Genomic DNA, 14,837 nt, shown 5'->3' with positions numbered 1-14,837 from the left:
GAGTAACGGCGGCGGCGGCGGTGGTGGTGGTGGAAGATGTGGTAGTTTTGGGGGCGTTGTTGTTGGGGAGCCACATTTGAGTGATGTGAGAGATGAGAGTTTAGTAGTGAAGTGGAGGAGAAAAAGAGAGGCGAAACGGAGTTGGGGAGAAGATGGTGTTAATTAATTAGTTCGAAGTTTTTGAAGTTTTGAAGCTGATTTATGTAGGGAAGTAGGAGGGTGTGTTTCACGCGTATAAGACTGGGAGTGAGAATGAAGTCTATATTTGGATCTCAAGAGGGAAAGAGAGAAAGAGAAAGAAAAAGAAAAGGGACGAAGCCTTCTTTTTCTTTTCTTATTCCCTAATCCCTAAACCCTCAACCCTCAACCCTCAACCCTCAATCAAACTCACGCCTCCTCCACGTGATCCACCATTCTTACACTTAATTCCTAATGTATATATTCCCTTTTTTTTCCTCTCTTTTAACTTAAAACCAATAATCCTATTGAAACCAATCCATAGGAAATGATGGATGAGAGCATAGGGCACCCAAAGTCAATGTGCTCAGAAATGATTTCAGTGACACTCTTTGCCTTTTCTTATACATCTTTTAATTATGTAGGTCCCTTTTTCATACATACAACAATATATACACACACACATAATATATACCACATGACACCCACTCCCATCCCTTCATTCACTTTTTTTTATCTTTTTCATTTTACACACCTTCATATGTAGGTTTACGTTCCATTTTTATTCTTAAATTTTTGCATATTAATCTACTTTACTCTATAATATCTACTTTTTTTAAAAAAAGAACCATTTAACTTTCTATTAGTAAATTATATAACTTTTGTGTTGAGTTAAATAATCTACAACAATTAAGGTGACTAACTACTTTGACAAATGAAGTAGTCATAAGTAGAGCTTACAAAACTGTGGTTTTTGTTGTTGGTATATCAATTTGGACACTTTTTGGAATCAAATCGTCTTTTCATCAATCCTAATATTAAATAAGCTCTTAAGTACTAAAAAAAAAGCTGGAGAAGGGAAGTAAATGAATAGGGTGTGGGTTTTTCCAAATAAAAAAAAAAGTGGGGGTTTTGTAAAATGATGATAGAATAGAAAGGAATGATTGTTGTTGAGATGATTTATTTAAAAGAAAAAGTGGGGTGTGGGGGCGCCGATGGTTAGAGCTGCTGATGATGCTGATGCTTATGCTTACGCTCACCCCCACACCCTTCCTTTGCCTTTTTACTGTTTCCTATCACGTGCTACTCATACCACTCTCAACCCCTATATCTCACATCATATTTAATTCATCTCAAAAACCACTTCTTGAATATTATTGAATTTGATGGTACCAAAATCATCTGTATTAAAAAAAAAAAAAAAAAACTCTAAAATTACTATACTTCAACAACCACTCTCAAACATGCACTAAGATATTATTAACTTTATCTTAAAAGTCAAGAGACATATATATCATCAGTTATAGTAGTAATAATAGAGGGAAAATCTTGGATTCCATGATGTATTATTGTTGTTATTATTATTATTATTCAACAAGATTCTTTGACCATTCATTTAAATTTGGCTCGGTATCCAACTAAAGACCAATTAACTTAGATGATTATTGATGCCAACGGTTTGTTTATTTTTAAACAATTGTGCGTTGTACACTATAATATTAACCTTAATAAAAGTCTTAACACAATTTTCATAATTAATGTTTTTATAAATCGGAAAATGATTACTTTAATGAAACAATTTCTTGTCTTCAATTTTAATATAAAACAAATAATATATATATATATATATAGTTTTAATAAGTGATATTTCATTTTCTTCTTTCACACAGTTTTGGGCATTTTTCTATGGGTAGTTTTTGGCCTTTTCCAGTGCATGGGAGCGGAGCTCTTGGATTCTCCCAATGTGAGACTTTATGGAATCGTTGTGAGAAAAATAAAAGACCAATGGAGATTTTTTTTCTTTTATATAATGAAAATGGCATATCAATTTTTAGGCTGATATTGAGTAATGAATGTTGGTAGAAAGACAGAAGATAAAGATATGATTCTTCAAATTAAATATAGAAGCCGAAAAGATGATTGAAATTAAACTTATAATGAATGCAAATATAAATAGAGAGAACAAAAATGGAAGAGTTGTGTGTTCTGAGAAATATTGTGTACACAAAGCCAGTCTGAATGAGTAATTATGTCTCAATAACCCAACCCTATGGGTATGGTTATGGGTTGGCATTGGATTTTGGATCTTAAATTTATATGACATGATTTTGTGTATTTCTTTTATTCTTCTAACATGTGCATAGCACGTGCCCTCTGAAAGCAACCCAAACCTCTTATTTCTTTTAATAAATCTTTGTTAGGGCATGTTTTTATAAATAACAATGTTATGTCTTGAAAGTCAGTCCCCTATATATATATATATACACCCACATAATATAAAACTTTAAAAAGATTATAATAAATAGGAATAGGAATAGGAATAGGAATAGGGGATGAAAAGAGAGAAAGGAGAGGGAGATATTGGGTAAACAAATGAAAACAAGTTTGACCAAAAACATGTGCCAAACCTTGGAATTAAAACACCTTGTGATCTTACTGTACATACTACTACTAATAATAATAGTAGTAAGTAATACTTATTTATGTAATCAACTTGGAATTAATAGTAAAATATTTGTTATTATATCTTCATTGTATATTAACACACCACTTCACCACTTACTTGAACTTCCACATCCACTTGCATTCTATAATCTTTCCTTTCCTTAAATACTGTAATTACATTATGGTTCCTTTTATTTTTTAAAATGTTATACCAAGTTTCAAACCAACATATCCCTTCTATCATGTTTTATGTTTGATCATCATCCAACCCTTCAGCATATGCTTTTTTATTTAAAAATATCCATACCAAATTTTGATTATACTGTTTGTAAACAGACATGTCCCCTATATTACGTCTATGTTTGATTATCAACTACTGCATGTTTTCATGTGTTTGTTGGTTTTCAGCTTAAAAGAGGATTCTAGTACCTGTGTTAACTTACTTTAATTTTCTTTATTTATACAATTTTTTAGTTATAATTTATTTAAAAAGTAGTCTTAATGGGAACCTAACTAAAATGGATCCAGCGATGACCTCGAATTTTGTGACAATGTTTACATCACCTTAATTCTTCTTTCTTATTAATTAGCCAACAGTTTATCACTCCGAGGAGGCCCAAAAAGCAGGTACGAGTGAGTTCGAGCCCAACTTCAAGCACGAAATGGGCCTCATAGATCCGGAAGAGTTTATGACTCCAAGGAGGCCCAAAGAGCAGGTAGGAGTGAGTTCGAGCCCAACTTCAAGAACGAAATGGGCCTCATAGATCCGGGTTTGAGCCGAAATTGTATTATTGTGATACAAATTTGTGTTTTCATTTGCTTGACGCGACGCCAGAGTCCATGGAAGTGGACGGTGCGGTGGTTGTCGAGAAAGTGGCCGGAAAATCCGCCGTCACCAGATGCTTTTCCAAGTACCCGCTCAAATTCATCATTCCCAGAAAGGTTTCTCTCCTTTTATTCCAATAAACTTCTTCTCCCTTCTTACCTAATTCTGTTGATTGAATGCTCCTTCTCTTAGGTCGGTCCCTCCAAAACGGATTGCATTTGGATTTACACCCTTAATTATGGCGGCGGCATCGTCTCTGTACGATCTCTATTTATCGTCTTTTATTATGAGTTACATTTCTTCCTTTCCTCCCTAGAATTTCTCTCTGCTTGTTCTTATTCGGGGCAAGTTTTTACGAGGCAGGGAGATTCAATTTCGTGCGAGTTGACCGTTAAAGATGGCTCCAATGCAGTCCTAACCACTCAGGCTTCTACCAAGGTCATCAATCCTCAACATAATTTCCACTTCTTGCCGATATTGTTTCTAATTTTGCAATCTTATGCTGATTTAGGTTTACAAGTCCAGGGGAGAAGAGCTCTCTGAACAATTATTGGAGGTAACAAAAACGAACGTTGATTTCTACATGCATATTTCTATATATGTCTCTATAGATGTCTGCGAGTATTCATGTAGTTTACCGTTCGTCTGCAGTAGGCAAGGATCGGTAGTGATGCTCTTTTGGCTGTACTTCCAGATCCAGTGACATGCTTCGCCACCGCAAGGTATGCACAGAAACAAGTCTTTAGAGTTGGTTCAGGCTCTAGTTTGGTTCTTGTTGATTGGTTTACAAGTGGACGTCATGGAAGTGGAGAAATTTGGGAGTTTGATCTTTTCAAGAGCACTAATCAAATATTCCTAGAAGACGGCCATCCATTATTTTTTGATACGGTGAGGTTAAAAGTTCGAGCTCCTTCATCATTTCCTTGTACTCCATAATTCTGCTTAAGAATGTGGCTTAGGAATGTGGCGTACTGATTGAACTTAAACTTTTAGGTATGAATTAAGTTTCTCTATTGTGTATTCTCTTAATTTCCACTTGACAGATATGTTTCTTTACAATTCAAATCCCCAAGTTTTAACAGATACTTGCAATGTTACTAACCGCATTGTATCGTACACATATATGGCTCTCTCAATTTTTCATATCATGTAATTTGTTTAGTAGGTCCATTATCTTTTCAAAGAAGATTTGGGGTAAACAAAGGCTTCTCAGAATCTCAGACTATATATCTCTGTATTGAGAACTTCCTTTGGGTGAAAGTTTAGTTCATATTACTGAGACAGAGAATTGTGGGATTTCTCATCTCTCAAGCCATTAGTTCTGTTTTAAACAGATGTACTGTAAACTTTATCACAATGGAAAATTAGGCCTGAAAAGTGCCACTTTTTTCAGAACTCTCGTGAAATTGTGTGTTCTAATCTAGAACATTGTTTCACTACATAGGTCATGACTCCTAATCTAAAATGGTAAAATAAACTGTGGTGCAACCCATTCCCTTCGTACTCTGTTGTCAACCTTGCATTATATAGACAGGTTAAGACTGAGACGTTTGTCCTTCAATCCTACGTACAGTTTCTTTCAATCTCTATAATGTGTGGTGGCCTCTTTTTCTGACATCATATGTTCTTGTTGCAGGTTCTTCTAGAGCGAGGAGGCATCAACACTATTATAGAACGGATGCATGGATATCAAGTCATTGCAATGGTTGTAATTTTGGGGTAAGCATTTGAACACCTATGAATAGTTTCCTTTCGTTGACATTGCAATGGTTGTTATGATTTACATTATTGTTGATGGCGGCACTACAGGCCAAAGGTCAAGAACATTCGAGACCAAGTTCGAGAAAATGTGAAAATGATAATGGGTGAACAATTACACTCACCATTCACTTCTGCCCGTGGCCCCCAAATGAAAATGAACTCCAATCGTTTGTTGACCAAACCTGAAATCATTGCTTCTTCTAGCGTTTTCGGCCCCATGGTTAGTAGTTAAATATGGCATTCACAACATGTTAGTTCAACAAAAGATCAGAAGTAATAAATTTGTTGATGGGGAATATTGTAATTGGTAGGTCAACTTAGAATTCTGAATGCCCACTTCTTACATGTAGGGAATTGGCACGGTTGTGAGAATAGCTGCCATGGAAACGGAAACAGTCTACAGGTTCCTTCAGCAACAGTTAGCTTCAATGGAGACACTTCTTGGAGTGCCACCTTACAAATGAGCAGAAATACCCACAATTTGAGGATTGGGGTTGCTGCTGACTTGATTGAGTTACGTTAATTGTGAATATTCCAATGTTTTATTAATGATCTTTAAACGTAAGTCTTTTTTTCTATAATAAGTGAAATGTTGTATGTTAGAGAAATGTTGTATGCAGGTGTTTGCAAGGGGATGATCATAATAGTCCTTGGATTATAATAGTCTGCCTTGGGAGTGTGTTATTATAACATGGTAACCTACCTCTTTTACTACTTTTTTTTCTAAATTGATTTTATTAAATCTTTTTAATTCTAATATTCATTTAATAAATTTAACCTTAATCTTCCCTTTCATTTTTTTCTACTATTGTACATGAAATACGCATCTTTTTTAATTGATTTTATTAAAAAAAAATGGCTACATATATATTATTGTACATACATAATATATTATTTAATATGTAAAGAAAGATGGATCCCACCCGATCAGTTGAAGGATAAAGTGGTTATTTAAGAATTCTCGAACAATCTTGAGAAATCTTTGATCTTAGTGCGGTGAAGATTAGATGAAAAAAAAAAGAAAAAAATTATAAAGTATCGAGAAATCGCCGACTCCGATTGTGGGGAGTTGAACAATGTACTAGAAGTTAGAACACTACAAAAAAGATAATCTGAATCACACTCTAATATCCATCCAAACGCTCTTTTTCTAAATTATGTAAGAGAAAAAGTCCAAAATATTGTTAGACTCAATAAGAAAGAAATATGGAAGCACTTCATCATATAATAAAATAAAATAATGAGATTGGGTTTATCAACTTGTCAATTCGTTAAGTTCGAAAACAAATTCTTGATAACATTGAGAGAAATGTAGTTGGACCTGAGTTGTTGAAGCAAAATCACAATTTCATTTACAGTGACTGTAATATGGGTATATTTGAAGATTGAGTGACATTAATTAGAAGAATGGTGGCTAAAAAAGTAAAAACCCACACAATTTTAGATGGTCTTTAGGGAAATATAATATTAACAAAACAGAAACACTTATTGGATGTCACAAAGCAATAAATAATGCACACTCTATCTCACAATTGAAAATGAAATACGAACCTCATTTTTTATGCTAATAAAATAATAAAGCCGATGACTCACAAATAAAAATTTGGAAAGGTTATTTGTACTAGAAAGAAATTTCACAAGGTGCATGGAATGTCCTTCCACGGCATATGGCTTCTAGATTTTCTCCAGCATACGAACAAAGTGGTGATACTTCCACCCCTATGTTTCAACATCAAACATATATTATATCAGAACCCTTTTTGTATCAACTAAACATCCATTTCTTTCAAGTGTCCAAGATAAGATTTTGTATTCTATAATTCAAAGTATGGATAAATATACCAGTTGCATATAAGGGCACTGAATGTGTTAAGAATCCTCCAGCTGCAACCACCCACCGAGCATGAAGTCGGAGAACAAGAAGTCTAGCACTATCTGGAGTGTCAAAATTTGATCCATTGGCATTTTTCACGGGTGCGAACTCTTCTTCTCGTAAGATCTTGTTAAGGATACAAAAATTAACCTCAATACTCTCAGTAGGTGATAAGAATATTCCTAAAACAATTCAAAAGAATGTACAAAAGAGAGGAAACAGAGACGCTTTCACCTCAAATAATGCAGTAGAAGGAGCGTAGGGAAATGCATCGAATATGAACTGCTCCATTTTTAGTCCCATCGTTTGACCATGAATGGAAGGAATTTTTTTCTCCGCCAGATGGTAGCTGCAGTAGTTATAAGAAGCAAATGAGCAAGCTCTTTATGATATATATGAACTATAGAATCTATGCTAACACTTGGAGATGGCCTGGCATTGTAAGCTACCAACGATCAAGGTCATCTGTGAGTGCAGTGTATATAAATAATTGCGTGTGTAATTTTATGTGCCTCAACTAATTCCATGGTAGAACCAGTTAACCACCTGTACATCTGATGACAAGAAACTCAAAAGAATATTTGGCATCCTAAGTAGGTTGCCACTTGCCACCTACTTAGCAAGGACTAAATATGTTCTTACTAGATTATCATAACGACGAGGATGGAGAATCATCAAATGAATAATTGGAACCTTTCTCTGTTTAAATATAAAACTGGGGAGAGGGAGAGAGGGAGAGAGAGAAACTAACATGCTGTCCTTTTCAAGACCATTTGCTACTTGGTTTAGAAAATCCAGTGTAAACATGTGTAAGCACACCTGAACATGTAAGAAAATTTAAACATATTTAAATTTCATATAGTTGATATTTCAAGTTTCAAAGAACGATAAGTTAGTAGTATTGGATGCAAGTCTCAAAGAGGCTTAAAGATTTTGCTCCAAGGAAAATTTCGTCTTTAGTACGAAAGAAGTTAGTGTATAAAATTTATAAAAACGTGTAGTTGCTATAAGGAGATAATTTGACGCACCTCCTATTAAGACGTGTATGAATGAAAGAGTGTAAGGAATGGGAGTTCGGATGTTATAGATCAGTTAGAAGTAGGTTATGACCGAAAATGTTTACATGTTCTTTTGATTCAAATCAGTATAGATGTGGGCAGTGCATTTGTGTTTATAGGGAGGGGAAGAGAGCCCAGGCAAGTGAAGTTTTAAGAATTAGTTTTTGTCCATGCAAAGACAACCTCAAAACCTGCACTTGTAAATAATTGGGCTAGATACCAAAAAATGATATATGTTGAAAGTACTATTCCAGAAAAAGTAAAGGGTGGAGACATTACATTACTCCAACAGAAACGAAGGCGCCCAGTCACTTGATTGATAGCAGAAGCCAGTGACGGATCCAATTCACTGTACTCAACCACAGTGAGCGGTCCCCCTTTACCTCGTCGGACAAATACACCAACCTTCTCTTGGGGATATGCCTGAAAAAGTGCAAGAACCTAAGATCAGAAAGAATGGCAAAGAATCCATCTTATTTGGCGGGCATTCATTGTGGTGCATCTTTTACATCGCAAGAATAAAAGTTTTAGTCTCTACATTTTGTCTATTTCCAAAAGAAATACCATCTTCTAGAGTACAACAATATCTAAAAGGAAGATTGAAGCCAGCATTATTTATTAGAGATCTACAACTAATGTACATAGATCGTAATTTAGACAAGAGGCTTTTGAGAGCAAAGTATTTTTTCTTACATAACTTGTCATTCATAAAAAGAGAAGAGACTAATATATTTAATTTCTTCTCATATGCATAATATTATAATCAAAAGAAAATTTCGACAATTAATCTCTTTCCTTATGCATAATAAACAATAAGATTAATTACCTTGCGAACAACTTTGGCTGCTGCAGATACACCTTTATCAATGAAATAACCCAAGAATGTCGGATCAGCCACGCGAACCTATAATCAAGATGAAAATTTTTGAAAGATTCAATAATTTTGCAAAATCACTTATCCAGCCAGCAGAAAGAAAATCCAACAGATAAGAACTCACTAATGCATTGTCTACTCCATAGCAGTCTATATATTTAATCCCTCTTGATGACATATCTTCTAATAAGTGTGAGGATCTTAAAGCTGATGAACAATCAATAGATCAACGTAAGAGGATGAAAATAGAGTTAGAAGCAGCCAACAGCTCGAGCATATTAGTTTGACCAGCTTACCTGCATATACTCCTCCATTCCCATCTGGAGCCTTAGATACCTAGCTTTTAAAAATTTGAACTTTTACAACCATGGTTTTTATATGGAATCAGAGAATTAAAGCGTGACATGGAGATATGGAGTTCAATAACATTAAAATCAGCTTAATAGTAGGATCCCAAGGAGATAGCCACCAATTTATCGATATCAATCCTGTATTCATCCACTATTACCATTGTGCTGTATCCACGACTTGTAACAAATACTTTTCATAAGATTCTTCCCTTCCCTTTAGTTCATCAAATAGAACTAAGAATTTATAAATAGTCCATACCAATGAATATATTTGAAATAGAAAAAGACTTCCTCATCCAACACAACATGACATGACTTGTGCAGTAAGTCAGTAATGGGATCGTAAAAATTCCAGGCCAAATATTTTAAACATACCCGGTATGGTGTCTCCATCACAAATCTACCATCCTTGGATATACAAGGAATGGTGCCCTGCTGAAAGAAGGTGACCTGCAATCCAGATATGGTGAAAGTGAGTGCTAGAGCAAGAAGAGAATAAAGAGAAAGGTATAAGCATCTAAAGGATTATAACTTGATTAGCCTCCAAACCGAAATATTTCTGACTTTCAAAAAAATTGCGAGTGGCCTCATCGGTAAATGGGCTGGTCATCACATACCAATGAATTGGAGCAGAACTGATAGAATCTGAGATTAATAATGTATGTCAATAACTATCATTAACATCCATCATAATCTAAATTCATCTAAAGTCTCCAAATACTTGGAATTAACCCCTAAGTCCCTTGTTTTCTAGCAAAAGTTGAGGACAAACATTGAGGTCCCAACCTTGAGGGACACGGGAAAAGAAAAAATGTACAAAGAAAAGTGATATCTTACTATCAGTTGCAGCTTGAGCAGCTAATCTTTGAACGCGCAAAATTCTCTCAGCTTGAAGTTGGAAAAGGGATTTCCCCGATGGAAGTCCGATATCTAATAATAAAGGATATTAAAAAAATTAAAAATACTAGACTGTATCAATGTATAAACACATAAACAAAGATGACTATAAACTTTCCTCCTCCCTTCAATATAAAATGAATTTATAAAGAATAAGAATTCAATTAATGTGTATGAGAGGGGGGAGAGAGATTTAAGTCATTAATCTTCCTTGTACCGCAAGTAGTTTGAAATATTCAGACATCACTGCCATAGAAAACACTACAGTAGCAAATCTTTCAAGAAACACAGTGTATGTGAGCTGAGGACCAGAGAATATGACTTTCATTTTAGTTCTTACCGTAAGTGCAATCATGGCAATTTTTCTATTTCATTACCTAACCTACTACTCCAGGCATGCAGCATATGCTATTTTTATGCATGTCATTTTTTCAAACTCTATACTGCTTGTTTTAGATACACTTTATTGTACATTTATACTCTCTCGAATTAAACCCGTACACAGACTGGGAAACAACTTGCTAAGACATGACTAGATGGATAGAACCAGAAGTAAATTGTTAATGGCGAATTTACAAAATAGATTTAGGATAATGCAAAACATGGACATGGACATGGCCCCATGAACATACACATATGTCTATTGATTGAATAGTACTTCATTTAAGCCATCAACTATTGGATTCTAGAATCCAGTATCCACTTAAAAACATTATAAAGCTTGTTATAATTATGAGAGTCGGCAAGTAGAAGGAACAACTAATACAAAAGTAAATAAATAGATGCGTAAAACGTCAATTCAACATGCAAATCGATTTATATGACGCCTCCATGGAGAACCCAGTAACTGTTCTATTATTTAGCGAATATGATTTTACTTACTGAAACATCCCTTAGGATCAGAACTGCCCAGCCGAGTTCCCTGCATTTCACAACAGAAGGCAAGTAAAAAAAAAAGAAGTCATCGAGCATCCACTCATGAAAAAATAAACCAAAGCTAGCGCTAGCTATCTATTAGCTGAAAATTAAAAAAATAAACCAGAAGATTTCTTAGGCAGCTTTGTTGGATCCCTTTTCTCAGTTTATCTATAAGATTCATTGCTACATTTAGACCCCTCACTTTTGTGAAATTGTTAGTTTTCCATCTGTTCAACCTCACCACTAGTAAACATTATTAAGAGTATAGGTAAGTCACTCCTGCTCTTTGAAATATTCCTTCCTTGGGAAACTTTCAAACTGTCCATCAGCCTGCTTTGAAATTGGCTTGCTATAACCCGCTTTCCTAAGCTAAGAGGTACTTCACTAGCTAGCTAATGGGAAAGAATTATGAAAGAGTGAAAGGCAAAGAAAAATCCAATAGATCCATATTCAGGGGCGAGCATTTTCTGTCATAGGGGGAACTTTTTAAACATAAGAAATGTTTTCCATAAGAGTAAACCAAAGATTGAAGTCATCGCAAGAATATCTTCTTTTTAAAGGAAATAAGGATAAGTGTTCTCATCTTAAAAGAAATTAATTTACTAAGAAATCAGATTCTTTATAACATTTACATTTGACACAATAAATTTTTTCCTAATGTATTCTGAGTACTCAGAAGAAACGCTAATGCCTTCAAATTTTCTAATAAATCAGTTAAAGAGAGGACACCCCTTCTTCCACCAGCGCTCATAATTTAAAGTCAGAGAAATAAAAAAGAGAGTAAGGAAAACTTTGGATGTATGTACTTCACCTTTCTCCTGTAATTGTATATGTCCAATTCCTACTGAAAGTATTTCCAAACTAGATGATATAACTCAGCTGGAAAGGCATGTATTCATTTGTTTATTTGTATGACTAATGCGAGTAACGATCTAGTAGTAGTAGTAATAATAGCAGTGGTAGAAGTCATTGTCACAAAAATTCATGTTGACTACTCAACTCTAGCACGAGATAGATTACTTAAGCGATGGACTCCTTCGTTGATTCGCCTACGTCATCGTATATCCTTTAATTAGACAATGAAGTAAAGTAGTCGTGCCCTAGACTTCGTGATTTTAAAAAATAATAGTATTTATACTTGGTACCCCCTCCCACCTTTTCTTTTCCTTTTTATGTCTTGCGTCTAGGAATTTAGCATCTTCCACACAGGAGCTGCCGCGAGGTGAGTTGTTTCATTGTGATGAGTGTCAAGTGGAAATCCCAGTTGGCAGACTACTGCTCAACAATTTTTGCATATGCACTTCCCCATATGGTAATTATAATTATCTAGATCAATCAATTTTTTTAAGAGCGAATAGCAACAATTAAAAAAGGAGAAGGGGAGGGAAGGATCTGCCCAAAAAGAGAAGGATCGCTTAAGATGCATCATTAAATTAGATTAATAATGCTTTATAGTAGAGTATAAAGGTCGACACAAAATAAAGGGAACCAATGCCAAACAATCGAATCAAGTTTTGCCCAAAAGTTAAAACATTGGAGAACTATACCTGACCACCAGATAAAAGCAAAACAGCCAACTTTCCATCTGAAATGGCCTTCAACCCCGTCTTCCACCATCTCTCTCTTTCGTCAAGGGTTCGCTCCTCCAGCGTTGACACGCAACTCTCTGGTACAGGTTCAATTGCAGCCGCAGGTAGCCCTACAATGCCACCGCAGTACTATTAAATTTGAGAAGAATTAATTAAAAAGAAGAGACAAGAGGAGGATACCAACCTTGAGAACGAAGCGAACATCGAATAATTCGATCTACTCTGGAAAGATCCAAACTCTGAAAAAGAGCATCAACAATCATGTAACACTCACGCTTTGTGCATCGGCGGTGATTATCTCAAGAAAAAGAGAACTAATTTCCCGCGTCGTGCAGGAATAGAAACAAACGAAGCCTAAGCCAAATCAGCTTGCGTAGTTGCAGAGAAAGCGAAACGAAGAGAAATTAAAAATTCTGAAAACTAGAGAAGTTTGACAAACTCTGCACCGAACTAAGTAAAATGCATGAAATGAGAATTAAGGCAGTAAGCGATCCATCGGAGAATTGAGAAGGAGAGATAGCGGAAGTAGACCTCAATATCCTTGACAAGAAGGTCCCGCTCTTCATGGGAGAGCTCATCCCAAAGAGCAAAAACATCCTCCTGGCCGTAATCCTTGAGGCGCTCAAGCAAAGCCTGAGGTGGTTGTTGAAGAAGCAGCTGCTGTGGCGGTTGCTGCTGTGGCGTCAAGGGCGCATTGGCATCGAAACCGACCACAGCCATTGGCTCCGCCATGAAACAGAAAGTGAGAGATCTGTGAGGGAAAAGAAATGTTGGAATAATGATAATTGAGATTTGGAGTGTCGGTGTGGGTTCGGTTTTGAGCTTTGAGCTTGTAGAAGGTGGGGGGAAGGAGAAATAGAACAGTAACGACGAAGACAGGGGAAGAGAATCAATCACTCAATTCAGTATAACCATTAGGCAAATACAAAAAAACCACCTTCTATAAAACTAAATTACCAAAATAACCCCATCCTTCCATTTCTCTTCCTAATTAGGTATGGTTGCTCAACTTTCCACTTTCAACTCCCACCAATCCAAATATTCCAAAACCGCTTCTTCGCTTCAATTTTAAGCTAAACCCTCAATAATGTGCACATCAATTTAATTTGTATTCCAATTAACCAATTCTTTGGTTTCATTAATTGTATCTTTGGTACAACCTTCAATTGTCCAATTTTGGTCTAGTGGTATGTACTTTCAGTTAATCATAAATTTACACCTCAAACTTTTTTTCTTTATCTATTTTATTTCATTTCTATCAAATAATATTCTTGTCATCAACCACTAATTCTAGGATTTGGTGTTACAAAGTACATTGAACCAATAGAGTTGAAACACTTGTAAGTTTATTTGGATTGGATATGTCTAATTATTACTTTATAAATTTTGTTTGGATTGAATCTATCTCATTACCATTTTAAAAGAAATCTAAAGTGTATTGAATTTGAACTTATTGATAATGAATGATTGAAAAAAGGAGAAGGAAGATGGAAAATTGAGAGAATTGCATAGTGAAGGGCATTGAAGGTGATTGGTTAGGTTGATTTAATAATTGCCACTTTTGATAGTTTAGTGTTTAGTTTACATATGTTTTATGGGTTCCATCTTCAATTTTTGTCTTCTTTCCATTATTACCATATTGGATCAATTGTCGGCATCGGCTTAATGACAAAATATTTGTCTACCATCACTTATGAATTAATACACCATCACATGCCTACACACGTTCCTTTCTTATTTTAACTTCAACTTTACAATCAAACTTTCAATCTTCCTATCTTATATTTGTAATAATGCAGCTCCATTATTCTATATTTATTTACCAACAATTCTCTCATTACTTCCTTATAATATACCAACATTTCTTTTTCTCTCGTTTCCTTTTAATACTTAGAAAAAATGTCATATTCAAATAAATCGTATATACATGATGTAGCCATAGCTACATTTCAAAAGTTAATAACAAAGTACCACATATTTTAACACGAGTATAGTTAAACTAATATAGTGTTTGTACTAGTAACATAGTACAATGTAGAGATTTTGCAATTGAATGATTAATTGAACCT

At 35.0% G+C, this 14,837-nt stretch overlaps 2 protein-coding genes across 2 annotated transcripts; one reads left to right on the top strand and one right to left on the bottom strand.

Moving 5' to 3' along the window:
• Positions 1-3,403: 3,403 nt before the first annotated feature.
• LOC101204675 (urease accessory protein D) lies at positions 3,404-5,937 on the top strand. Its single transcript, XM_004134486.2, has 8 exons — positions 3,404-3,564; positions 3,641-3,706; positions 3,812-3,886; positions 3,960-4,004; positions 4,103-4,336; positions 5,085-5,167; positions 5,258-5,429; positions 5,560-5,937. Exons 1-8 carry the CDS (start codon positions 3,463-3,465, stop codon positions 5,671-5,673), a joined length of 891 nt encoding a protein of 296 aa, XP_004134534.1. The 5' UTR covers positions 3,404-3,462; the 3' UTR covers positions 5,674-5,937.
• A 623-nt stretch (positions 5,938-6,560) lies between these two features.
• On the bottom strand, positions 6,561-13,686 carry LOC101204428 (UDP-N-acetylglucosamine diphosphorylase 2). Its single transcript, XM_004134485.3, has 15 exons — positions 13,300-13,686; positions 12,953-13,007; positions 12,727-12,878; positions 11,144-11,183; positions 10,202-10,294; positions 9,897-10,009; positions 9,740-9,814; positions 9,311-9,350; positions 9,139-9,221; positions 8,967-9,044; positions 8,420-8,563; positions 7,834-7,901; positions 7,317-7,431; positions 7,052-7,208; positions 6,561-6,928 (listed from the first exon to the last, which is right to left on the bottom strand). The coding sequence occupies exons 1-15, from the start codon at positions 13,498-13,500 to the stop codon at positions 6,831-6,833; spliced, it is 1,512 nt and encodes a 503-aa protein (XP_004134533.1). The 5' UTR covers positions 13,501-13,686; the 3' UTR covers positions 6,561-6,830.
• Positions 13,687-14,837: the final 1,151 nt, after the last annotated feature.

The sequence above is a fragment of the Cucumis sativus genome, chromosome 6 (genome assembly GCF_000004075.3).
Source record: "Cucumis sativus cultivar 9930 chromosome 6, Cucumber_9930_V3, whole genome shotgun sequence".
In the NCBI taxonomy this organism is placed as follows: domain Eukaryota; kingdom Viridiplantae; phylum Streptophyta; class Magnoliopsida; order Cucurbitales; family Cucurbitaceae; genus Cucumis; species Cucumis sativus.
Note: the sequence above shows the minus strand (reverse complement) of the source record. Positions and strands in the feature narration are given on the sequence as shown.

What these genes read in the sequence shown, in the direction of transcription:
- LOC101204675 (XM_004134486.2), top strand. Translation starts at nt 3,463, where the DNA reads ATGGAAGTGGACGGTGCGGTGGTTGTCGAGAAAGTGGCCGGAAAATCC. An exon ending in ATGGCGGCGGCATCGTCTCT is followed by an intron (nt 3,707 to 3,811) that starts GTACGATCTCTA and finishes TTTACGAGGCAG; the next exon opens with GGAGATTCAATTTCGTGCGA. An exon ending in ATCCATTATTTTTTGATACG is followed by an intron (nt 4,337 to 5,084) that starts GTGAGGTTAAAA and finishes TTCTTGTTGCAG; the next exon opens with GTTCTTCTAGAGCGAGGAGG.
- LOC101204428 (XM_004134485.3), bottom strand. Translation starts at nt 13,500, where the DNA reads ATGGCGGAGCCAATGGCTGTGGTCGGTTTCGATGCCAATGCGCCCTTG. An exon ending in TCGGTTTGGAGGCTAATCAA is followed by an intron (nt 9,815 to 9,896) that starts GTTATAATCCTT and finishes TCTGGATTGCAG; the next exon opens with GTCACCTTCTTTCAGCAGGG. An exon ending in AGTGCCCTTATATGCAACTG is followed by an intron (nt 6,929 to 7,051) that starts GTATATTTATCC and finishes GTTGAAACATAG; the next exon opens with GGGTGGAAGTATCACCACTT.